Raw genomic sequence first — 26826 nt, forward strand, 5'->3', positions numbered from 1 at the left:
TGTGTCCCTGAACAAACGGGGGTCAAAATCAAAAGTAACAGTCAGTATCTGGTGTGGCCACCAGCTGCATTATTAAGTACTGCAGTGCTTCTCCTCCTCATGGACTGCACCAGATTTGCCAGTTCTTGCTGTGAGATGTTAACCCACTCTTCCACCAAGGCACCTGCAAGTTCCGGGACATTTCTGGGGGGGAATGGCCCTAGCCCTCACCCACCGATCCAACAGGTCCCAGACGTGCTCAATGGGATTGAGATCCGGGCTCTTCGCTGGCCATGGCAGAACACTGACATTCCTGTCTTGCAGGAAATCACGCACAGAACGAGCAGTATGGCTGGTGGCATTGTCATGCTGGAGGGTCATGTCAGGATGAGCCTGCAGGAAGGGTACCACATGAGGGAGGAGGATGTCTTCCCTGTAACGCACAGCTTTGAGATTGCCTGCAATGACAACAAGCTCAGTCCGATGATGCTGTGACACACCACCCCAGACCATGATGGACCCTCCACCTCCAAATCGATCCCGCTCCAGAGTACAGGCTTCGGTGTAACGCTCATTCCTTCGACGATAAATGCGAATCCGATCAGCACCCCTGGTGAGACAAAACCGTGACTCGTCAGTGAAGAGCACTTTTTGCCAGTCCTGTCTGGTCCAGCGACGGTGGCTTTGTGCCTATAGGCAACGTTGTTGCCAGTGATGTCTGGTGAGGACCTGCCTTACAACAGGCCTACAAGCCCTCAGTCCAGCCTCTCACAGCCTATTGCGGACAGTCTGAGTACTGATGGAGGGATTGTGCGTTCCTGATGTAACTCGGGCAGTTGTTGTAGCCATCCTGTACCTGTCCCGCAGGTGTGATGTTTGGATGTACCGATCCTGTGCAGGTGTTGTTACACGTGGTCTGCCACTGCGAGGACGATCAGCTATCCGTCCTGTCCCCCTGTAGCGCTGTCTTAGGCGTCACAGTACGGACATTGTAATTTATTGCCCTGGCCACATCTGCAGTCCTCATGCCTCCTTGCAGCATGCCTAAGGCACGTTCACGCAGATGAGCAGGGACCCTGGGCATCTTTCTTTTTGGTGTTTTTCAGAGTCAGTAGAAAGGCCTCTTTAGTGTCCTAAGTTTTCATAACTGTGACCTTAATTGCCTACCGTCTGTAAGCTGTTAGTGTCTTAACGACCGTTCCACAGGTGCATGTTCATTAATTGTTTATGGTTCATTGAACAAGCATGGGAAACAGTGTTTAAACCCTTTACAATGAAGATCTGTTTAGTTATTTGGATTTTACAAATTAACTTTGAAAGACAGGGTCCTGAAAAATGTACGTTTCTTTTGTATATTGATGTTTTTACTTTCCTTGCTTTCAGGCCCACGGGGAAGGGGTGGTATGGGGAGGGTTTTATCTGGATGCCGGGGGGATGGGATGGGGAGTTGGGGGTGTAGGCCCACCTGTTTATTTATTTTTCTTTAACTACCAATTTGACTATTACAATATCCTCAATATGGTCATTTGTATTTCTTACTATTGTTTTTCTTTTCAGTGGCAGCCAAAATATACTGCTCAAAAAAATATGGTTAGGTACATTCGTGCAACGATTGTGCTTTTTTCACAAATGCGCTTTTGTTTAATCATCCCCCGTTTTGCAAAGTAGGCTGTCTTTGTTAGGAAGAAATAGTCTTCACAGTTCACAACGAGCCAGGTGGCCCAAACTACTGCATATACCCTGACTCTGTTGCACAGAACGCAAGAGAAGTGACACAATTTCCCTAGTTAAAATAAATTCATGTTAGCAGGCAATATTAACTAAATATGCAGGTTTAAAAATATATACTTGTGTATTGATTTTAAGAAAGGCGCTTTTTTCACGAATGCGCTTGTTAAATCACCCGTTTGGCGAAGTAGGCTATGATTCAATGATAAATGAACAGGCACCGGATCGATTATAAGCAACTAATTGTATACAGAATCCATTCAGCTGTAATGTTAATGCACCAAAGAGCTAGAGCCCTCTGCTGCAAGGGAGGAGAGGAAAGAAGGGTAGAAAATGGAACTAAAGCTAGATAAACTAGTAATATCATCAACCATGTGTAGTTAACTAGTGATTATGTTAAGATTGATTGTTTTTTATAAGATACATTTAATGCTAGCTAGCACCTTACCTTGTCTCCTTGCTGCACTCGCATAACAGGTAGTCAGCCTGCCACGCAGTCTCCTCGTGGAGTGCAATGTAATCGGCCATGATCGGTGTCCAAAAATGCCGATCACAGATTGTTATGAAAACTTGAAATCAGCCCTAATTAATCGGCCATTCCGATTAATCGGTCAACCTCTACCAAATATACTGCTCAAAAAAATAAAGGGAACACTTAAACAACACATCCTAGATCTGAATGAAAGAAATAATCTTATTAAATACTTTTTTCTTTACATAGTTGAATGTGCTGACAACAAAATCACACAGAAATAATCAATGGAAATCCAATTTATCAACCCATGGAGGTCTGGATTTGGAGTCACACTCAAAATTAAAGTGGAAAACCACACTACAGGCTGATCCAACTTTGATGTAATGTCCTTAAAACAAGTCAAAATGAGTCTCAGTAGTGTGTGTGGCCTCCACGTGCCTGTATGACCTCCCTACAACGCCTGGGCATGCTCCTGATGAGGTGGCGGATGGTCTCCTGAGGGATCTCCTCCCAGACCTGGACTAAAGCATCCACCAACTCCTGGACAGTCTGTGGTGCAATGTGGCATTGATGGATGGAGCGAGACATGATGTCCCAGATGTGCTCAATTGGATTCAGGTCTGGGGAACGGGCGGGCCAGTCCATAGCATCAATGCCTTCCTCTTGCAGGAACTGCTGACACACTCCAGCCACATGAGGTCAAGCATTGTCTTGCATTAGGAGGAACCGAGGGCCAACTGCACCAGCATATGGTCTCACAAGGGGTCTGAGGATCTCATCTCGGTACCTAATGGCAGTCAGGCTACCTCTGGCGAGCACATGGAGGGCTGTGCGGCCCCCCAAAGAAATGCCACCCCACACCATGACTGACCCACCGCCAAACCGGTCATGCTGGAGGATGTTGCAGGCAGCAGAACGTTCTCCACAGCGTCTCCAGACTCTGTCACGTCTGTCACGTGCTCAGTGTGAACCTGCTTTCATCTGTGAAGAGCACAGGGCGCCAGTGGCGAATTTGCCAATCTTGGTGTTCTCTGGCAAATGCCAAACGTCCTGCACGGTGTTGGGCTGTAAGCACAACCCCCACCTGTGGACGTCGGGCCCTCATACCACCCTCATGGAGTCTGTTTCTGACCGTTTGAGCAGACACATGCACATTTGTGGCCTGCTGGAGGTCATTTTGCAGGGCTCTGGCAGTGCTTCTCCTGCTCCTCCTTGCACAAAGGCGGAGGTAGCGGTCCTGCTGCTGGGTTGTTGCCCTCCTACGGCCTCCTCCACGTCTCCTGATGTACTGGCCTGTTTCCTGGTAGCGCCTCCATGCTCTGGACACTATGCTGACAGACACAGCAAACCTTCTTGCCACAGCTCGCATTGATGTGCCATCCTGGATGAGCTGCACTACCTGAGCCACTTGTGTGGGTTGTAGACTCCGTCTCATGCTACCACTAGAGTGAAAGCACCGCCAGCATTCAAAAGTGACCAAAACATCAGCCAGGAAGCATAGGAACTGAGAAGTGGTCTGTGGTACCCACCCGCAGAACCACTCCTTTATTGGGGGTGTCTTGCTAATTGCCTATAATTTCCACCTGTTGTCTATTCCATTTGCACAACAGCATGTGAAATTTATTGTCAATCAGTGTTGCTTCCTAAGTGGACAGTTTGATTTCACAGAAGTGTGATTGACTTGGAGTTACATTGTGTTGTTTAAGTGTTCCCTTTATTTTTTTGAGCAGTGTATATTAACAGAATTTGATATTGGACCTGTAAACCTCCCAACAAAAAATGACAAAACAAATAAAAACTTGGTCAATTTTCATTTAAATACTTACAATACACATAGACAAACACACACATCCACAGTACGCCTGCACACACACAAACACTTAACTGCCAATTCCATTGACTGCTATATCACTATGTCATAGTATTTGACTACCAGATATTTCATGCTATTCTTGCTGGTTCCCGGGAACCAAGGAACAATGTTAGTTTTAATTAATTGAATGGGGTCCTCATTAATATTTCTCAGCATTCCTGAGGCCAGTGTTTTCCCTTGAGGAAGACTCAACCCCCCTGTTTTTCTGTGGTCTTCTTATCCTGTTAGTCTCGCCTGACTCCATGTCAGCCTTATCTCCATCGTCACTACAGTCGGCTGCCTGATAGAGCACTGGCTGTAAGCTATTAAAATGGCCTCTTCACCAGATAAGAGCAGGAAAGTGGTCAGATTGAAAGCCACAGTCTCTGAGGGTAGTCTTTAGGTTACAGCCCCCGCGTTAAATAGCCTGAGGGAGGCAGAGTGCCAGATCAAGCCAGGCTCTGTGTGTGTGTGTGTGTGTGTGTGTGTGTGTGTGTGTGTGTGTGTGTGTGTGTGTGTGTGTGTGTGTGTGTGTGTGTGTGTGTGTGTGTGTGTGTGTGTGTGTGTGTGTGTGTGTGTCTGTCGCATCTTAGGGTCTCCAAATCTACAATTAGGCGCCACCTCCATGCCAATAGGCTAGTATTCAGAACCCTTGACTTTTTCCACATTTTATGTTACAGCCTTATTGTAAAAATAGTTTTTTTTTTTTATCCCTCATCAAACAACACACAATACCCCATAATGACAAATCAAAAACAGGTTTTTAGACATTTTTGCAAATGTATAAATAAAAAAATACGGAAATAAGTATTCAGACCCTTTACTTAGTACTTTGTTGAAGCACCTCTGGCAGCGATTACAGCCTCGAGTCTTCTTGGGTATGATGCTACAAGCTTGGCACACCTGTATTTGGGGAGTTTCTCCCATTCTTCTCTGCAGATCATCTCAAGCTCTGTCAGGTTGGATGGGGAGCGTCGCTGCATAGCTATTTGCAGGTAATTCCAGAGATGTTCAATCGGGTTCAAGTCCGGGCATTCAGAGACATTTTCCAAAGCCACTCTTGTGTTGACTTAGCTGTGTGTTTAGGGTTTTTGTTAGGGATGTTCTCTTGATAAGTGCGTGAATTAGACCATTTTCCTATCCTGCTAAGCATTCAAAATGTAACGAGTACTTTTGGGTGTCAGGGAAAATGTAAGGAGTAAAACGTACATTCCTTTCTTTAGGAATGTAGTGGAGTAAAAGTTGTCAAAAATATAAATAGTGAAGTAAAGTAAAGATACCACAAAAAAACTAGTAAAGTAGTACTTTAAAGTATTTTTTCTTAAGTACTTTACACCACTGCTGTAGCATCTGCTTCCAACTCACACTCTTAAACACACAGATCCCCTGAACGCAGCTCACTTTCCAGCTCACACTCTCAAACACATAGATCCCCTGAACGCAGCTCACTCTCCAGATCCCAATCATTTGAATTCTGATCACCTGTTCACACACCTGTATGTCATTATCACACACTATTTAGTTCAGTTCTTTGCACCCCATCATTGTGAAGTATTGTTTGTTTTATGACACACTTCTATTCGGAGCTCTGTTTTTCCCATAATTTAATCCTCCCGTGTATGACAGTTTTTGCCTGCCTCACTAGTGACGCCTTTTGCCTATTCCCTGCCTGTACTTTAGCCTATTGAATTTCCTGTTATCAACCTATTGCCTGATCTCCCGGATGACGTTACTAGCCTTTTCCCTGCCTGTACTGTTGCCTAGTTTGGACCCCCTGTGTATGACCTTCTGCCTGCTCCTGGACCCAGCTACCTGCCTCCTCCTGTGGTCCTTTAATAATAAACACCTGCTGCGCCCTGCGCTTGAAACCAGCTCTGTCTCCTATTGTGTTCATTACAGAATACATCACCAAAAACGACAGATGGATTCAGCGGAGCTGCAGCTACGTCTAGACCGACAGGAGGAACGAATCGCTAAACTCTGCGACCTCCTTCGCCAGTCCATTCCTCCTTCACCAATATCAGGTGCCACAGCCTCCTCTCATTCATCTCCCCCAAATCCATGCCTAATAAATACGACGGCTCCCCAGGGAAATGTCAAGGATTTCTCATGCAATGTAACCTGTACATAGACCATCACCCCGCAGACTTCACCTCTGACAAAGACAGGGTGGACTTGATCATCTCCCTACTCACAGGCAAAGCTCTGGATTGGGTCACAGCCCTGTAGGCCGCTCAAAGTTCTGATCTGTCCTCTGAATCACGTTTCCACGCAGGAAGTGTTCAACCATTCAGTTTCAGGTTGTCACACCGGGGACCTGTTATGTGAGTTGCAACAGGGCCGTCGCTCCACCATTGAGTTTGCCCTGGAGTTCCGCACCATGTCTGCCGGCAGTGGATGGAGGGAACCAGCTCTCCTTACAGTCTACCAGAGGGGTCTAAATTGGAAGTTACAGACCAAACTGGCCTGCAAAGGAGATTTAACGGACCTAAACCAATATAGATGTCCATATCCATTGGCAACCTACTGGTCTCTCGTCCACCACGGTCTAATTGCCCTGAACCCATGCAACTCGGCCGCGCCCCTCTCACGCCTGCCGAGAGACATCGGAGGTTACGTGAAAACCTGTTCCTCTATTGTGGAGAGAGTAACCCCCTACTCAATAGCTGTCCCACCCCCCCCACGAAGGGGTGACCACAACCCCCCCACTTCCGCCCGGGTAAGCATCTCTACGTTTTTGAATATTGCCAAAAGGCAGTTTGGTATCCCGGCTCTTCTTTCTGCAAATGGGGTCACTCAGTTTGTGGAGGGACTTGGGGGCCGCAGGTAATTTCATTGATGAACAATTGGCAAAACAGTTAAGTGTCAAACTAATCCCTGTTAATCCTCCCTTTAGGATTAATGCACTGGACGGACAACCTCTCGGGACTGGTCTTGTGACTCACATGACCAAAAGTAGAGCCGCCCGTGGAGGGTAGGGGGGTGGGGGGGGGGGGGGGGGGGGGTACTGTAACGTCTGCTTCCAGCTGACACTCTCAAACACATAGATCACTTTCCAACTCACACTCTCAAACACATAGATCACTTTCCAGCTCACACTCTCAAACACATCAATCCCTGAACGCAGCTCACTCTCCAAATCCCAATCACCTGAATTCTGATCACCTGATCACACACCTGTATGTCTTTATCACACACTGTTTAGTTCCAGTTTTTGCACCCAATCATTGTGAAGTATTGTTTGTTTTGTGACACACTTCTATTCGGAGCTCTGTTTTTCCTGTAATTTAATCCTCCCGTATATGATAGTTTTTGCCTGTCTCACTAACAACGCCTATTCCCTGCCTGCCTCACTAACAACACCTTTTGCCGATTCCCTGCCTGTACTTTAGCCTGTTATCAACCTATTGCCTGATCTCCCGGACGACGTTAGTAGCCTTTTCCCTGCCTGTACTGTTGGGTAGTTTGGACCCCCTGTGTATGACCTTCTGCCTGCTCCTGGACCCAGCTACCTGCCTCCTCCTGTGGTCCTTTAATAATAAACACCTGCTGCGCCCTGCGCTTGAAACCAGCTCTCTGTCTCCCATCGTGTTCATTATAACTGCCGACAGCATTATGCTGCCACCACCATGCTTCACCGAAGGGAAAGCAAAGTACAGAGAGATCTGCTCCATAGCGCTCAGACATTAAGACTGGGGTAAAGTTTCACCTTCCATCAGGACAAAAACCCTAAGCACACAGCCAAAACAACACAGAAGTGGCTTTGATGTCTCTGAATGCCCGGATTTGAACCCGATCAAACATTTCTGGAATTACCTGAAAATAGCTGTGCAACGATGCTTCCCATCCAACCTGACAGACTTAACATGATCAACAAGTGGATCTCCCAGCAACACAATGACCCCAAGCGCACATCAAAATCCACAAAGAAATGGTTAATTGAAGACACCTATCTTTTAGAGATTTTATTTAATTACTTGTTATTTTTCTCTGAGCAATTGTAGAGGTATAATATAAATTGAAGGTTATCACTAAGCTAAGGACCCTGGGACTGAACACCTCCCTCTGCAACTTGATCCTGGTCTTCCTGATGGGCTTGGCCCCAGGTGGTGAAGGGGCAACAATACATCTGCCACGCTGACCCTTTACAAGGGGCCCCCTCAGGGGTGGGTGGTTAGTTCCCTCCTGTAATCCCTGTTCACCCACGACTGCGTGGTCGTACATGACCCCAACACCATTATTACGTTTGCCAATGACAAGACAGTGGTAGGCCAGATCACCATCGACGATGAGACAGCCTATAGGGAGGAGGTTAGAGACCTGGCAGTGTGGTGCCAGGACAACAACCTCTCCCTCAATGTCAGCAAGACAAAGGAGCTGATCGTAGACTACAGGAAATGGAAGGCTGAGCATGCCCTCATTCATATCAACAGGGCATTAGTGGAGCGGGTCAAGAGTTTCAAGTTCCTCTGTGTCCACATCACTCCAAACACACAAACACAGCCTTAAAGAGTGCACTATAACGCCTCTTCTCCCTCGTGAAGAGGGCACGACCACACCTCTTCCACCTCAAGAGGCTGTAAAGATTTGCCATTGGCCCTCAGATCCTCAAAGTTATACAGCTACACCACCAATTGGTATTGCAACTGCTTGGCATCCGACCGCAAGGCACTAAAAAGGGTAGTGTGTACAGCCCAGTACATCGCTGGGGCGGGGCTCCCTGCCATCCAGGACCTCTATACCAAGCGGTGTCACATTTTTTTATCCAAAGACTTCAGCCACCCAAGCCACAGACTGTTCTCACTGCTACCGCACGGCAAGTGGTACCGTTGTACCAAGTCTGGAACCAACAGGACCCTGAACAGCTGCTTCCCCCAAGCCATAAGACCTCTAAACAAGACTGCTAAATAGCTAATCAGATGGATATCCGGACTAAATGCAGTGACCCTTTTTTGCACTAACTCTCTTGCACTGACTCTATGGACACACACTGGCCACTACCCAAACATTCATACATACAGTACTTACACTGACACCCCAAAACACACACAATACTTACGCCCACACACATGCATACTGACGCCCCACACACACACACTCGCTGCTGTCTATTATCTATCCTGTTGCCTAGTCACTTTACTCCTACCTATACTGTATGTAGAGTACATAGCTACCTCAATTACCTCGACTTGGTACTTCTACTCCCTGTATATAGCCATGTTATTGTTCCACTCCTTGTATATAACCATGTTATTGCTCTACTCCCTGTATATAGCCATGATATTTTATGTTATTTATATTCCTTATTCACTGTGTATTATTCGTTTATCTTATTTTTTACTCTGCATTGTTGGAAAAGGACCTGTAAGTAAGCCTTTCCCTGTTCGTCTACACCTGTTGTCTACAAAGCATGTTACAAATACAAATGTATTTTACTTGAACAGGAAGTAAGCTATTTGCACTGCATAGTTATGTTGAAGGTATGTGTGATGCCAGACATTTGTAAAGGGTGCTAGTCTAAATCTCTAGTCAGGTATTGACAGCCTGGAGGTTATGGTGTCACCTTGTCTTTGACCTAAAGACAGCAATTGCCTCCAGGAGCTACAACCTTGGCTTTAGCTCAAAGGATTAATGCTGTCAGTTTTGAAGAGCCAGAGACCTACTGGTAAACAACAGTTTGATGTAGCTACAGATTTGCCCCACAAACCAACAAAAAGCAATGAAAAGAGTCTTCTTCCTACTGTCAAAAGAGTATTGGTATTTGTGGAGACTTCTCTGGGCCTTGCTGGCAAGCTGCGTGAAGGCCGCATGTTTGTAAGCCACTGGGCCACACGCAGAGCCCTGTTAAGACCCTGCAGGAGAGATAAAACGGCCTTGGTGGGGAAAAGGCGGACGCAGACCAGCGGTGTGAAACAGGATCACAGACGACTGGAGGACAGCCCATGAAGAAGGAGGGGGAGGAAGGGGGAGGCGGAGGAAGGGGAAATTTTGGACTGGGGATGTGAGAGCCACCGCACCAGTAGAGAAGGATTCTGGGACAGCAATGGCTGCCAGCCATCTTCGGAGACAACCACAAGTATAGAGAAAGGGAGAGGTTATAGATATGTTCGATTGGTGTGCACACATGGAGTCCGCATGTAATGAGCATGGAAACGTAATGAAGCATCCCACTGGGCACTGACATCAATTCAACGTCTAGTTTTGATTTACATTTGGTTGAGTTGTCAACTAACGTGAATTCAACCAAGCACCCTGTCATTAGATTTAGGTTAAAAGTTGGGTGATAAAAACACTAAATTCCCTTACACTGATGACTTTTTGCAAATCCAATCAGTTTTCCACATTGATTCAATGTCATCACATTTCATTTTTAGTTAAAAGTATGTGGAAACAACGTTGATTCAACCCGTTTTTGCCCAGTGGGCTTGGTCAACAACATGGAACTTAGAAGAGCATCAAGTTCAATAACCTACTCTATTATAATTGTGTAAGTAATGTTGTCTGTGGGTCTAAAAAGGTAGTGGCCTCACATCTCAATTGCTGAAACCGAGTGTCGACAACAGCAAGTACCTTCTCGGCCACCCACTTAAAACCATCACCATCCACAGTAAACAGACGATTCACAGGGCCAGTTTGATAGGCCATTGTAGTACAATTTAGTCAGTAGAACACACAAACAGGAAGTGACTCAATGCATGGTGAAATGCTATATATTTCACAATAGCTAATCCTACTGTAAACCTCTTTCCTCCTACTAAATTGAAACCACCACTTATAGAAGCACGTGATGCACAACACAGTGCCAAACAGCTGTGCTTCACTCAGTATTATTTGATGGTGAAATATACAATGTACCTCTCCAGAGACAAGAGGGAAAAAGAGAATGAGAGAGAGAATAAAAGAGTGAGAGAGCGCAAAAGAGATGGAGAGGGAGGAGAAGGCAGAGAGATGCGAACATTGTCGAAAACACCACGGACAATGTGTTAAATTGGAAAAGGAACAAAGCCTTCAGCCTCTAAACAAAGACTAACGAAGGCGGACATGATGCTAACGAACGCGTCCGCACGGCATTGGCAAATGGATCCTGAGAGGACCTATCAAAACCCTGGCACTACAGTGCCAAAGCCCACAAATGGAAGATTGGATAGAGAACAAGGGGGAGAGAGTAGGAGAGGGAAATAACATCTATGAGGTGTATGTTAAGAGTGTGTGTGTGGGGGGGTTGTGTTAGATAGAGAAGGTGGTGAGAAGGTGGTGAAATAACATCTATGAGGTGTATGTTAAGAGTGTGTTGTTTGTTTATAAAGTGGTAGAAGGTGAAAAACATCTATGAGGTGTATGTTAAGAGTGTGTGTGTGGGGGGGTTGTGTTAGATAGAGAAGGTGGTGAGGGGCGGGACTTGCTGTTATTTTGGCATTTCTGCTCTCTTATTTATTCTGCGGCTGGTGAATTTGTTTAAACTCCAATTGGAAAAGGCTGATCAAAAAGAATGGGACAGGCAGAGAGAGAGGGGAAAAAAGCCCTCGCTTCCGACTTACATCAAACGCAGGCACAGCGGGTGCCAATCAACGACCAATTTTTTTCACACATTTCTATCGTTTCTGGAGAAAGGAGCGAGAGTTTGGCCTCTGAAGTCTTTTGTTTTGATCACAAAGAAAATGGAGCCCAGAACAGTCGAGAGCTACAGTATAGGATCTCTCTTTGCGGAGTAATATAAAATGTATCACATTCCAATGTCTTTCAAGTGACAGCAAGGATATGTCACAATGATATTAAAAGTTGTGACAAAAGTACTTAAGGTCATAGGCTACATCTATTTAGTTTGTCTGTGTGTCCTTTTGAAGGATATTCTACCCATGTAACCTAGGCCTGATTAGAGAAATTGTCTACTAGATTAAATCCAAAATGTATTGATTTTATAGAATCACCATTAGGACTATAGATCATGTACCTGTGACCATTATCAATCTGTGACCGTGGAATTAGTTTACAACTCAGAAATGTCAGCTGAACCACCAAAACTAAACATCAGCACGTCGTCAAAACAAACTCATGAAGGTTGCCGTCAGTGTTCTAGGAGAAGTGTTCCCAAACGTTTTTTTCCATCAGGGACACCTTCTGTGATAGCAAATATATCAGGGACCCTCTCAGAATATCAGAACACAACTCCTATTTAGAGTGTGATTAAAATAGCATACAAGCAGTTTTACTATGACTTCTGCAGTGCATGGCCAGACTAATCAAGTCTCGGACCCTGAGAAAGAACATTTTACATTCTCTGGAATCAGAGAGAACATTTTGCAGTTTTAAAGCTAATTTCTTGCAATTCTACACATTTTGCGATAGGGCAGAGTGAAAGAGCTGCAGTTTTAAAGCTTAAATTACACTGCATTATGTTCAAAACAACATTTGGGGGGAATACAAGAAGAATTGAGTAGAAAAAAAAGGGTAAATGATGGCGTACTGTGGATACAAATATCCCTGTGAGCCTCCCATGCCCATGTTGGGCATCTAAAAGTTTAAGAACAGAAATTGTGGATGAATAATATTACATTGTATTGTACCCTCTAAACTTTTTCCACGCATCTCGCACAAAATTCATTAAACTGTTCTTGCTAGCAATATTCATAAAAAGGGTATTAAAAATATATATATAGACATATATTGAGGTCTTGCAATGGAACCCCTTCAGTATCCCCACAGACTCCACTTTGGGAAACCCTGAACTAGGATGCCTCATTGACTCTTACTGAAAGGTCAAGCCTGACACTACAGAAAAGCTCCAGAGGGACTTGAACCACAATGGTTTTATGGGTTAATATAGCAGCAGGTCAATGTAGGGTTCATTACCCACCAATAAGACATTTTGCTAATTTAAAAGCCTAATCTGTCATTTCAACAGCCTAACCCCTGCCACTTTGTTTGATAAAATAAAGGAATGAGCTGAGGGAAATGTAACCACTCTCAAATTCATAGATGGATGGATCAATGGTAATGCCCTGAATGGGAAAGGGCACAGTACACACCAGGGATGTGACATTGGAGAATCATCATCCGGCTCTGGCCAGACAGCTGCAGACAGTTGGCACCGGGTCACCCAGCTGGAGAGGGCATTCCTCTGTGATATGTCCCCTCACAGTGTAGCCAGTCTGATAAGAGCCAGGGATGTGCCCATCAATTGTCTGTCTGAGGGAGTTGAGGCAGTTGTCAGTAGATGTTATCGATGCCGATTAACTACTATGCATGCACCTGTGTGTGCGTGTTCACTAACGTGCGTGTTCGTCCTCCTGTGAGTGCAAATTCTTCCTGTCTTTGAAATCCGTATGCCCTCTCGCTGAGGTGTAATATAATTGTCACTGGTGACAAATGCTCATGTCATCTGATTAACAATGTCAGTGTGAGACGAGATGAGCAGGAGAGATACAAATATGGTATATTTTAAGAAGTAGCAGCCTGACAAACAGCTTAGATATTCTATTGACTGAGATTTATGATAACGTCATACCTGAACACCACAATGCTCTTCAGACTCCACATTTACCTGATATCATTTATAGTGTATCATGGTATGTATCAAGGCTGTCATTAACTTGCTATGACTGCCAGTAGGATGAGACCACATTTTGAAGTCCATTTCATATCAAGCCTCTCAGTAAATCTTTACGCTGCTGGTGGTGATGCAAGAACACCTCGTGCCTCTGAATTGGTATGGAGGGTGTAAGGTGCAGGCACACATTCAAATAGAAAGAGACAGACAACCTATTTGATTGAAAACCCAGGTTTTGATAAGACCAAAACACATTTTGCTTCTCCACAGTGTTTGTAGTTTTGCATCCCCATTGTTTTTAAATGTTATCATAGATTTCAGTTGGCCCACATAAATCCCCTATGCTTTTGTTCTGGTATACTGTCTTGGGTTGAACAGCTAGTCATTAGGTTGCATGACTATCCAGAGGACACACTTGCCCTTCTGATGCATTTAGCCTGTTAATTTACAAGCCTATTTAGTATTGGACCTTGACAGTGGACCAATGTTGAAGCAGCAACTCTGACTTGTATGGCAGCCCACTGAATAAACAATGGTTGCACTGTCGGCAGACCAATGGATGTCTGTGTATAAAATGAGTGGATGGAGAATCGCCATATATGGTTTTCCCTTATTAACGGCCCCAAGACCAAATAGACAACTAACTTGACAGTTGAACCATATTTAGGGGACATAAGGATTAAGGGATGTCTGATTTGTAATTATAAAGATAATCTAAATAGTTACAATGATGCCAGAAATTTCAGTGGTTAAACTTTTGATCTAGAGAAAATAAATAATAAGCGGATGCAGTTGGCATAGCCTAATAAATGCAGGTCCACACATCACTCGAGGTGCACTTTCTCGAGATGAGGGCGATTGACTGGCAATTAAACTCATGCTGTGAGCTAGTCTGATCAACATCAAGACTAAAACGAACCCAGTCATTATCGCGCTAATTATTTCAGACTTGATTGGATATTGATGAGATTAATTAACTAAGGAAAGGTCCTCTTTTTTTCACCCAACTTTTAACCTAAATCCAATGACATGGTGACATTGTTTATTTCACGTTGAATTCAAGTTAGTTGACAACTCAATCAAATGTAAATTAAAACTAGATGTTGAAATGGCATGTGCCTAGAAGGTGAGCTCCTTATAGACTAATTATCTTGCAGCTCGCAATAAAAAAAAAAGTGCTTGACTGCGCACACTTTAAATAAAAAAAGTGTCAGTAGCTATCATTATAGGACGCACAAAATTGACCAAGTATTCTAAAATCATGATTTTCATACCTGCTGCCCCGCTCCCTTCGCGCCCTCCAAATGTTTTAAGGTTGCCCTTTAATCCATCGGCACTGCTACAATCCAGCGGTGCGTCTGTCCGCGGGCGACATCAGCACAGCCTGGATTTGTGTAGGACTGGTCCAATATTGCTTGACACTGTGATAGATATCCGAAAATTAAATCCACGCGCACACAAATGCAACACTGCTCGTTTTCTTGGAACAAATACTTGACTGATTGATAGAGCACAGAAAATTATTCAGTGCTTTCTCTTCCTCTTATGCTTTCTGATAGTCAGACTATTTATTGTCCAACGTGTGAATACACTGTCATAAATTTTGCCCAGTCTTAACGGAGTGTGATCACCCTTGAAGTGAGAGAAAATAAAATAACCTAATACAAAATTGAGTAATAAACTCAAAATTGAAGTGAAATTGTCCCGACTTCTGCCTCAGTTGCGGCACCAGTCTGTATTCCACTGAGTTCCATCAGAGACTGACTGCATGCACGCCGTGCGCACTAACTTATTATCATACAGACACCTACCGACCGCAGCGCTCATCACAGACTCTGGAATAACCCATCATAGTGGCACACAAGGCCACTAACACTATCCATCGCCACTGTCGTAAACACACTAATAAGCCTACACTGGTCAATCACATTAAGAGACTACACAAAAATGTCTTTCATCTTATTTGCGCAAAACTGAGCAATGGGAATTTCGATTCATGACATTGAACTGCATCATGATGTCGTTAAATATGATTTTTGAAAGTTGTAGGAGACATGACATCATAGCCTAGGAGTAATATTTGCATTGGTCTATTAATGTGCAAGATTTAATTTAACTTGGCAGATGTGAGCCTTAGGGGACACAGTTTTGCACAAGTAGATATATTGTATACCTTTTAATGGTCATGTGGGAACAGGTGTGGTTGAATATCACACAGACTTTAATTAACCTCTTAAAAGGCCCAGTGCAGGCAAAAACGTAATTTTCTTGTGTTGTGTATATATATTTCCACACTATGAGGTTGGAATAATACTGTGAAATTGTGAATATGAGAAATTGCTATTTGCTAAGAAGCAATTTTGACCATTTTAATTTAGAACAAAATCACAGTAATGTACTTAATCGTTACCCAGAAATGATTTGATATTGAGATAAAAATGGCTGCACTGGACCTTTGATTCCTTGTGAACTTCAGTAGAGTTGGACTTGGACTACAGTGCAGTGAACTATGTTGGTTTACAGTCAAAAGTGGTGCAGCATTGCCACCATGTGGATTGTTTCAGAATAAGTTCCAAACTTCACGTTGGCAGTCATCTAATTAAAAAAATAAAAATAAGTCACCATACATTTAGCCTACATATCACTTCATTCAATCGATTCAGGAATGATTGCTAGACTTAGGCTTCAAGCAATAAGGTCAGATGCATTTTAAAGAGCTCAGCCATTCAAATTGATCAAAAAGATTTATTCTGTGGTGAAAATGTTCCAGCTACACACCCTTCCCATTATTTGCACAAATTGCAAAAAAACTGTTTATACTTAATGCACATGTGGGGAAGAAAAATCAACAATGTATGACATGACAAGCATGAAATGATTGATTTGCTGTGGCAGTTCAGGGAAAAGGAATGTCTTACGAGATATACTTTTCACCAGGTCCTTTGAACTCCTTGCATTAAGACAGAACACAACTGATAAGATTTGTCTGAAAAGAAAATCTTATAAAGTTTTAAAGGCAATCTGGAGACGTCACCATCAAGTTCCTCTGAGTTTTGGATAGAGTGAATGTCCGGGCGCTCTCGGTTTGAAACGATTGTTCGAGCTGCTTTCCGAAAGGCATCAGCGGCTGTAGTAGTTCATCGCTTTAGTGGACTCCATTTCCCAGAGGCCTCAGCACTCCTCTTTGATGTAGATTTGATCGTCTGTGTCCGACTCTATGTGCTCCAGCCTGTCAGTTTGTCCACTCATAATCTCATCTGGGGTTTTCATGAACCTGAACCACACATACACAGTGGTTAATCATTAGTTAACTCAAACTGGACAAGTGTATATACATTTTTACTTCAAATAAATATTGATATTAGGGTTTAGTTAAATATTAGGGTTTAGTTCATATATTGGTTTTAACTAAACCCTACCATACCTGAATAAGAGTCTCTGTCCTGGCTCTTTCCTGATAATGTTCAGTTTGTAGTAGTGTCTCAGTGCTCGTGACATCTTCTCGTACGTCATATTGGTCCTGTTCTGTTACAACCAATAGGAACAAGATAGAATGTTAACACAGAACTTTAAGAAAACCTGCACTGCGGGAAAAGGCCTTTTCCAATCAAACACTGGGGGGTGTAGTTCGTTACCTTGTGGTTCCCCCACAGGCGAGCCAGGCCGTTGGGGTCCATGATGCGGAAGACTTTGGTCTCTGTGTCCTCCCAGCGGATGTAGTTATCGTACCTGCTGTCTGAGAGGAGCTGGTAGACGTAGTCCCACAGCAGCCTGCAGTCTGGGAACACAAACACGTCAACTTTAGCCACACTTCCTCCAGAGTTGGTTGAAGCCGTGAACACCACCCTCTAAGATGGACCCTGAGTAGTTAGGAGCGTTAGTTACCTGCTATCCGTCCAATGGGCATTGCCTGCTCCTCTGGTGGCGAGACGGGCACGATGACGTGGTGGTTCCTGTAGAGCGCCTCCTCCTGCTGATGTAGAGTGTGCTGCTGGTGGTGGGCCAGTGCCAGCTGGATGTGGCCCTTCCCCTCACGCCCGTTTTCATGGGGGGCCTGAAGTGGTGGCCCCCCACGGCTGTGCCTGAAGTCTCCAGCGACACCTCCTCGCCCTGGGCTAAGCAGAAGGGGGTGCATGATGGCGCTGGGCATGAGCTGGATGACACGAGGGGGGGCAGCATCCTGGCACCCGGGGCTGCCTGGGCAGGGGGCTTCACGGGGCGTGGCACAGCGGCCGTTAGGGGCAGCCGGGGACACCGACAGAGTGTACAAGTCCTCGGGCAGGTGGTGGTTGCTGTCGGGCAGCTGGGAGGACGTCTGGAGGTGGTCCTCGGCACCAGGGCGTGGGTAGTTGGGGTCCAGGGGGGAAAGGCGGGGAGTGGGTTGGTGTGGCGAGCGGGAGCGGTGTCGGAGCTCAATGGTGGGTGGGTGCTGGGGTTGGGGCTCTGTACCACGCGGTGTTCGCCGTACCGTTTCTGCAATTAAAGGGAAAGGAGGATACCTAGTCAGTTGTACAACTGAATGTCTTCAACTGAAATGCGTCTTCCGCATTTAACCCACCCCCCCCCGAATCAGAGAGGGGCTGCCTTAATTGTCATCCACGGCGCCCGGGGAACTGTGGGTTAACTGCATTGCTCAGGCGCAGAATGACAGAGCAATGTCAGCTCGGGGATTCGATCCAGTAATCTTTCGGTTACTGGTCCAACGCTCTAACCACCAGGCTACCTGCCGCTCCTAGGAAATATGTTTCCAACATATTTACATGATGTCCAGTAGATGTCACTACACACACTTACAAACTTCATCATGTCTCAATGTATGTGGGTGGTAGATTATTAGTGATTGGTTTGAACTGCCCTCTACTGGGTAGGACATTACAACATGTACAGTACACATTTACATGTGAATAGCTAGTATGCTTTACCTCTAAGCAAGAAAGAAATAGCTTTGCTTCTGCATACCAAAACTAGCATACCGAACAACAAGGAAGTCCTGAGCATCTGAATCATCTAACCCAATCACTTCCCCTATAAAACATGTAGAGATGAGGAACTGTAGATAATCAACTCCTAGACCAAAGGTTGTTTAAATATAGAAGCACTTCCTTGTGGAGCAGGTTTCAATGTCAACACCTCTCCTCTCTCCTCCCATTTCCTTCTAACCATGCCAGTGAAAGGAGTCCAAAGTGTAGCACGAAGAAGTCCTTCCTCTTTTCAGGTGGATAGTAAACAGAGACTTAGACACCTCTCTCTAGAGTCTAGAGTAGACCATTGCACCACTTGTTACTTTTGTCAGATTCACTTAAATCATACTTGAGGTGCTTTCTTGCAATTGTATTGCTACATGACCAACTGACCTTCGCTGATCATGTGTAATTAAATACTTGAATTGAAGCCACTGTCTAAGATTGTTGAGTAACTCCTGTGAAACAGAAGTCAGATCCGTTGGGTTCTTCAGGGGGAATTTCTCACCACAAATTCCCCTAGACAAGAACAGAATTGTGAAATTCTTCTGGCACAAAAGTTTGATGAATAACAAAATAATATTGTCAGGAAAGTGACGCAATGGTGATGCGTTCAATATTCCACTCCATAATGGGCCTCAAATGTTGTTGTTTTTCCCCCCCATAGGCTAATAAGTTAATTTCATATTGGTCTGAGAAATGCTTTCCAATTGGACTGGCTCTCTAAGATCATGTTATAATAATCAACAGCCATCCTAAGGTTATTGAACTCAATGCCACTGCATTCCCCCCATTCAATTCAACGCTTTCCTGTAATCATCTCTCTCTATTCTTCCTTCAGTAAGTGTGATCTCAAGAACATCATCAGGCTGGTGTTCAGTAGGGAGAGTGAAATGTAATGTATAACCTGAACTTGTCTGAACACAGATTTTCATTTGCCATTACGAAGCCTTTTGCTACAGTGTGCCCTAACGAACATCACTGACCTTCCAGTTTGTGGTGCTGGAGCGCTCCCTCTGGCAGAGGGTGGAAGGAGTTGCCGGGGAAGTAGGCGGAGGGGTAGGAGGCGTGCGGCTTCCTCTGCTTCAGGATGTGCTGCAGCAGCTCGTACAGGACGTCTCCTGCAGGGTACACAGGTCAGTGGTTAGAGGTCAAACGTTACCGTATGAGCCCCTCCGATGGTGCACCCCATAGACGTGTCAGCAGTCAATCAATGTCATCAAAAGGATCAGGCTCCGACCAGAGATCTTAACTGGAGTTTAAAAACATGGTCCGGACCAAACAGATGGTAAACGATGCCAACAGACCAGGACAAGAGTCAGAGTGTTGCTAATGATTCAGCCTACCAAGGGGCAGTTCAAGACTTGATATTATTTCCTAGCAACTTCCATACCTCATCTGTTCTCCTACAAAGCAGCCTACTTGAGGTGGTCATGGACGTGACAGAATTCTAATGGCAAGTCTAGTCATAAACCAACCATGTGACTCACTTTGTAGCACCTCCCAGATTTCTGTGTGAAGGCTAGGTTGATTGTGTCAGACAATATGAAAAAAAGCCTGTAGTGTCTACAACAGAGATGGCATTAGCATAACATGGTTTATGCTCAATGTGTAAAAATTGCATTATTAGGCCACCCTGAAAGATTTAACTCGCTACCTGTCTATGAAGGGCTCTGAGAGAGTATTTCCCTCAAAGAGAATCAATAGAATGGAGGAAATATTTTCACTTCAATTTGCGAGGCTTCCCGTCAGATCATCAAGGAAATGGTTCTCATAAAGGAAGTGAAGACGCCACAGGCACACACACTTGCACACATAAACCCCTTTCAGTTCTCACTTTCTGGCCCTGCTGTTTAACACGGCACTGCAGGGGAAATTCCTGGTGTTAGCAGGTGACGGTTGAGTTCGGTTTGCACTTCCTGATCGGCCATTTACCCAACCAGTCTCCTAATTCCTCCCCCCCCCCCCAACAACAAAGACAGACCGCAACGCCAATCAGGAAGCTGCTGAATCACCTGATATTGCTCTTCCAGCTGAGCAGATCTATCAACATATTTTACAAATATAGACTAAAGGTCTATCAAAGACATTCAGTGTATGCTCTAGACACATGGCCATTATCTGAGGTCAGTGTGCCATTTCTCCAAAGTCATTCCCCCTTCAAAATTCACTATTGTTAAACATGAGCATGTTGTTAGAATAATGTGTTCTAATAACATAGCAACCGTTTGAATTAATAAGGGCCGTGGGAGGTGGGCGTACCGGAGTGGGACGACCGGTAGCGGAAGTCCTCCTTGGTGAGGAGGAGCAGGGCCTTGCCGTTCATCTGGAAGCTGCCGCTGGTGTTGGGCCGCAGGGCAAACTCCCTCTCGGCCCAGCGCAACCACTGGCCCACGTCCTCCCTGCTCCAGAACACCGGCTGCAGGCCTGGGGGTGGAGGGTGCAAGGGGGGAAGAGGAGGGAAATGAGAAGAAAGTGTTGGGAAGGAGGGAGACCGGGGGGGGAAGTAAAAGAAGGAGCAAAGGGAGAGAGGGAGGAAAGAGACAAAGGTGGCAGTAAAAAGGGAAATGAGGAAAGGAGATCAAAGTAAGAGGGATTGATTCGAAGATTAGTGGAGAGGGGGGGAAGAGAAGGGGGGGAGGGTATGAGGTGAGATAAGCAGAGTGCAGGAATGGAGGAGGTGTCGAATAAGAGGAAACTTTAGTCAGGCATGCTCACATACAGTATGTTCATTTCATATTTGCTTCATATTCGTCAGTACTTGTGAGTTAACCTTGGTAGATGTAGTTTGTAAAGGAAAACCTGTGGCTTCTCTCAGTCAGTCTAAAACATAGTGTATAAATACATGTGTATTAGACTAATCTAATACATAGTGCATAAATGGCAAGGACACACTGAGGAATACCAGAGGAAACAGCTCTGACGTTTTTCACCCTGCAGGCTCTGAAATATTTCTTTCACTGCCGTGGGAACTTACGAGAGCGAAACATCTGCACTGACGGATCGCCCAAATGCATTAGTGACTGACTGCAATGAGCAATAGCCCAGGAATTAACGCACACCCCAAATGTGTGTCCGACACCATTACTTAGAAAACGATAAACTTGTTCCTTGTAACCTAAACAATAACAATGTGGTTGAATCAAACCTTGAGGTGCATTCCATTCATTCTTTTAGGAAATTGATGTCAATTAAAAACTGTTTTTTTTTTTTTAAATCACATTACATTTTTCGTTAAACCTACACATGGACAATACAATAGTATTCAAAGGGAAAACAATGGTGTGGGTGACTGCGGGAATCAGAGAGCAGTGGATGTCTAGAAAGTAAACAGCATGTCATTCCTATCAGCTAGAAAGCCTTACCATGGGTTTATACGGCATATGAGTCGTATTGTTTTCCCAGTCTTGCTCATCGTATTGAAATTGAGAGTACTAGATGTTTAGCACATAAATCATTGACAGAAAAGTCATTGTTGTTTGTCAGGAACTGTTTTCTTTGGCATCTGTAGCAGGAGGGTATCTCTCCAGGAACAGGGTTGGAGAGCCCTGATCTAGATAATGTCATTGGGTACTGGGTGGCCTATATTTACATTCATATATCTATACATTTGTACTAGGCTCTAACCTTTAACCTGTGAACAGATTTACAGTATCGCTGTGCTTCACCACACACACACACACACACACACACACACACACACACACACACACACACACACACACACACACACACACACACAAAACCACCAGAGCAGCATCCATCACGCGTACGCCAGACAAGAGTGGCAGTTTCTACGTCTCACTTATCGCCAGGCCTCAAACACTTCCTCTTGGAATGGGACAGCTGTTATCTTTGGCCAGCGGCGCGCGCAATGTCACTGTCACAGGAGTAATCGGAACCCGTGCGCGGTTTCAGAGCGATCGCTCCCCCCCGCCCGTCAAACGAAGGACGTTTTATACAGGGAACAATCAATATAAAAAGAAACGTCTCTTACCGACTGCCAGTTTCGCACTTCCCTTCCATATTCAGATAGAGAGAAGAGACATTGGCAGGGCTTGTGATAAACTTTCCCTTCACAAGTCTATCTAGAATATAGCGTATGGACATAACTATATAGCCAGTGAAGAACTTGATGTGTAGATGTGTCATGGAATGTTTATGTAGCCTATTCCATCACTACACAGGGTCTACTTACATAGTCTCCACAAACAGTCAAGCCAGAACCAGTCTGGGAAAAATACTAGATTGTCACAGGGGCCATGCATCTGGTTGAGCTGGATTTTCAATCAGGGGCCAATAGGCCCCCGATGGGTCACATATGACAAGTAAAGAGACCTTTTATGAGTATAAGTGTAAATCATACAACAGTTGGATACCGGTGTTCAAGAATAACATGAGGACTACAGTCCATTGTTTGTAGGGATTTTAGAATGTCCCAATGAAATATGTTTTCATATCCTTTCAATCTAGATTTCTTTTTCTAATACCAGCTCTAGATTTTAGATTGAACAACCGAACAATGCCATTGACTGCCATGGTGAGAACAAACACCATCAGTAAGTTACCGGTAGCACCTAACAAGAGAACAGATCTAATTACCATATGCTTAGCATCCACCAGCTGTGTTGCCTACGGGTGACCCCTTAATCACGTGACCTTAGTGATGCGTACAGCGTGCAGGGAGGACCTGGTTGTGAGGTCACTGCCATGGTATGTTCTCTCCAGGGCTGGATTGAGAGAGGGGAAAGAGAGAGCAAAAGAGGGAAGGCACAACGCTGCCAAAACTCCTCTGATATCCGGCCTGCTGGACCAAGCCATCTGCACAGGGCCCAGCGGAGGAAGGAGTGGGGGAGGGAGGCCCAAACAAACGTGTCCCACAACGCACTTGGGCAGGAAGCGATCCAGCATGGGCTCCGTTTCAGCACAGGAAACTTCCTGCGGTAAGGTTAGGGAGCGACGCTGTGAGGTTTATCAACAGTCAGCAGCAACGGAGAGAGCAGAGAGAGAGAAAAGGATAGAGCAGGGAGGATAGAGAGAGTGATGGGAACCAGAAACAATAACAGAGAAATGGTAGAAAAAAGAAGACCAACAGGAAGAGAAACGGATATGAAGAGTCAGCACACACACACACACACACACACACACACACACACACACACACACACACACACACACACACACACACACACACACACACACACACACACACACACACACACACACACACACACACACACACACACAGACAAGCTGAGGCAGCCAGAAAAAGAGTGGGAGGAAAGAGAGAGAGTGACAGTGCCTCTTTGATTAGCCCTACATCTTACTCTGTCCCTCACAGGCTCAGAGAAGTTTCCCTTTTCGCCCAATCCTTTTCACATTTCAGTTGTGTAAGAACCTGCAGATTTATTGTTTCAGTGTTCATGACCAAATCAATTTCAGCCCCCGCTCTCGTTTCACCATCCGTGTCTTTGTTGGACACCATCTCGGGTTTCTGGTGTGCAGTCTGTTTGTGTATGGGATGAAACACTCTCGAACACGACCGGCGAATCCACCCGAAAGGCCCTTGACTAAACCGTGGGCTACTAATCCTCTCTGATGACACATAATTTTCACTCTGTGGATTTGCAGGCCCCCGCACGCACACACACACACACACAGTGATGCACGCTGTTGCCGGGGCAACTCGTAAGCGCATGGGATGAATGAAGGAGAGAACGGATGAGATCACTGGTATCTTGTTTCGTTGTTACACTCCACAACCCCCCAACCACTTTAACTCCTCTCTCGGCAAAACAGAACATTCAGGGAAAATATGTGTCCATTGTGTAGACCGCTAAAGGTCAGAACAGTAGTGTGTGTAGTTTTACCTGGAATTAATAACAAAATATTTTTGGTGAATGTACTGTAAATGCTATAGAAGTTTGCAAATGCTTTTGACAGCTCAGGACTTCGATCAAAACATCAAGTATGTTTCCTCTCTCTAGTCATTCACCTCTTGAATGAGAGGCGGATATTGCTCTTTCATTCTTGATTGAAAATAGCTTTTCTTTATGCAGAGTCGGAGAAGGAGGCCTTTTGACCTTGTGAGTCAGACATGAGGGTGACACCTTACACATTTCCCCTACTCACACCCTCTCTTTTCTCACTCTCCCCGTTTCTGTCCTTCACTTCATACCCTCTCCTTTCTTTCTCTCGCTCCAGGTCAATATGAAAACAACATACATCACCTCATCGAAAACGGTGTGTTCCAAATCCAGCCAGATTGGACTTCATCCAGTCAAAACAAGCGTAAAAACAGATTACCAATCAAATGCTCGGTTATTGGGCAGGAAGTAGCGCAACCTGTTTGATAGTATGTTGCGCATTGGGGGCAAGCAAGCTGGCTCATGTACTGTAGTTTGTTTTCAATAAGTTCCTGCCTTCACTGATTCTATTTATGCTTTTTTATAAGAGAAGGCCAACCCTCTTTTCGAAAATGCAAGAACGAGTAGTACTGTAGTAATGCTGTACCTCAAAAGCTAAACTTGTGAATTTTAAAATGCACACCTACCAGGCTTTCCTTCTCTTTGGGCAAACAGACCACTGAACATGTACATGCTAGATAGAGGTTATTGTTCAAACAGACAAAACAGAGCTAGTTATGCCCTTGAATGTTTCAATGGACTGCTTTTTAAAATCTTATTGTGGACACTGGTTCTCAAACGTGAGCTTAGCGCCATAGAATAACAACCAAGAAATTAGAATAAATACAATGTTTCACGTTAACAGACCCTTACAGGATTGAAGGTCTCTCACACACACACACACACACACACACACTGAAATCAGAAGTTTACATACACTTAGGTTGGAGTCATTAAAACTTGTTTTTCAACCACTCCACAAATTTCTTGTTAACAAACTATAGTTTTGGCAAGCCGGTTAGGACTACTTTGTGCATGACACAAGTAATTATTTCTGACAATTGTTTACTGACAGATTACTTCAATTATAATTCACTGTATCACAATACCAGTGGGTCAGAAGTTTACATACACTAAGTTGATTGTGCCTTTAAACAGCTTGGAAAATTCCAGAAAATTATGTCATGGCTTTAGAAGCTTCTGATAGGCTAATTGACATCATTTGAGTCAATTGGAGGTGTACCTGTGGATGTATTTCAAGGCCTACCTTCAAGCTCAGTGCCTCTTTGCTTGACCTCATGGGAAAATCAAAAGAAATCAGCCAAGACCTCAGAAAAAGAAATGTAGACCTCCACAAGTCTGGTTCATCCTTGGGAGCAATTTCCAAACGCCTGAAGGTACCACGTTCATCTGTACAAACAATAGTACGCAAGTATAAACACCATGGGACCACGCAGCCGTCATACTGCTCAGGAAGTAGACACATTCTGTCTCCTAGAGATGAATGTACTTTGGTGCGAAAAGTGCAAATCAATCCCAGAACAACAGCAAAGGACCTTGTGAAGATGCTGGAGGAAACCGGTACAAAAGTATCTATATCCACAGTAAAACGAGTCCTATAAATCGACATAACCTGAAAGGCCGCTCAGCAAGAAAGAAGCCAATGCTCCAAAACTGCCATAAAAAAGCCAGACTACGGTTTGCAACTGCACATTGGGACAAAGATCGTGCTTTTGAGAAATGTCCTCTGGTCTGATGAAACAAAAATAGAACTGTTTGGCCATAATGACCATCGTTATGTTTGGAGGAAGAAGGGGGAGGCTTGCAAGCCGAAGAACACCATCCCAACTGTGAAGGACGGGGGTGGCAGCATCATGTTGTGGGGGTGCTTTGCTGCAGGAGGGACTGGTGCACTTCACAAAATAGATGACATCATGAGGTAGGAAAATTATGTGGATATATTGAAGCAACATCTCAAGACATCAGTCAGGAAGTTAAAGCTTGGTCGCAAATGGGTCTTCCAAATGGACAATGACCCCAAGCATACTTCCAAAGTTGTGGCATAATGGCTTAAGGACAACAAAGTAGAGGTCGACCGATTAATCGGAATGGCCGATTAATTAGGGTCGATTTCAAGTTTTCATAACAATCGGTAATCGGCATTTTTGGACACAGATTATGGCCGATTACATTGCAGTCCATGAGGAGACTGCGTGGCAGGCTGATTACCTGTTATGCGAGTACAGCAAGGAGCCAAGGTAAGGTGCTAGCTAGCATTAAACTTATCTTATAAAAAACAATCAATCTTAACATAATCACTAGTTAACTACACATGGTTGATGATATTACTAGTTTATCTAGCTTGTCCTGTGTTGCGT

At 44.7% G+C, this 26826-nt stretch overlaps 1 protein-coding gene and 1 non-coding gene across 6 annotated transcripts in view; both read right to left on the reverse strand.

Moving 5' to 3' along the window:
* Positions 1–15540, reverse strand: part of LOC106609476 (uncharacterized) — a 57421-nt gene extending 41881 nt beyond the window's left edge. The window contains exon 1 of the transcript XR_006770658.1: positions 14856–15540. This is a non-coding gene — a transcript (uncharacterized protein). The remainder of the gene's footprint in view (positions 1–14855) is intronic.
* A 766-nt stretch (positions 15541–16306) lies between these two features.
* Positions 16307–26826, reverse strand: part of etv6 (ets variant gene 6 (TEL oncogene)) — a 20772-nt gene continuing 10252 nt past the window's right edge. For all 5 annotated transcript variants that reach the window (XM_014208155.2, XM_014208157.2, XM_014208156.2 and 2 more), the window contains 6 exon segments: positions 20805–20969; positions 19529–19663; positions 17467–18054; positions 17217–17359; positions 17006–17106; positions 16307–16855 (listed from right to left, as the gene is read on the reverse strand). In XM_014208155.2, coding sequence (XP_014063630.1) covers positions 16753–16855; positions 17006–17106; positions 17217–17359; positions 17467–18054; positions 19529–19663; positions 20805–20969 — 1235 coding nt within the window. In that variant the 3' untranslated portion in view covers positions 16307–16752.

Source organism: Salmo salar, chromosome ssa07 (genome assembly GCF_905237065.1).
Source record: "Salmo salar chromosome ssa07, Ssal_v3.1, whole genome shotgun sequence".
In the NCBI taxonomy this organism is placed as follows: domain Eukaryota; kingdom Metazoa; phylum Chordata; class Actinopteri; order Salmoniformes; family Salmonidae; genus Salmo; species Salmo salar.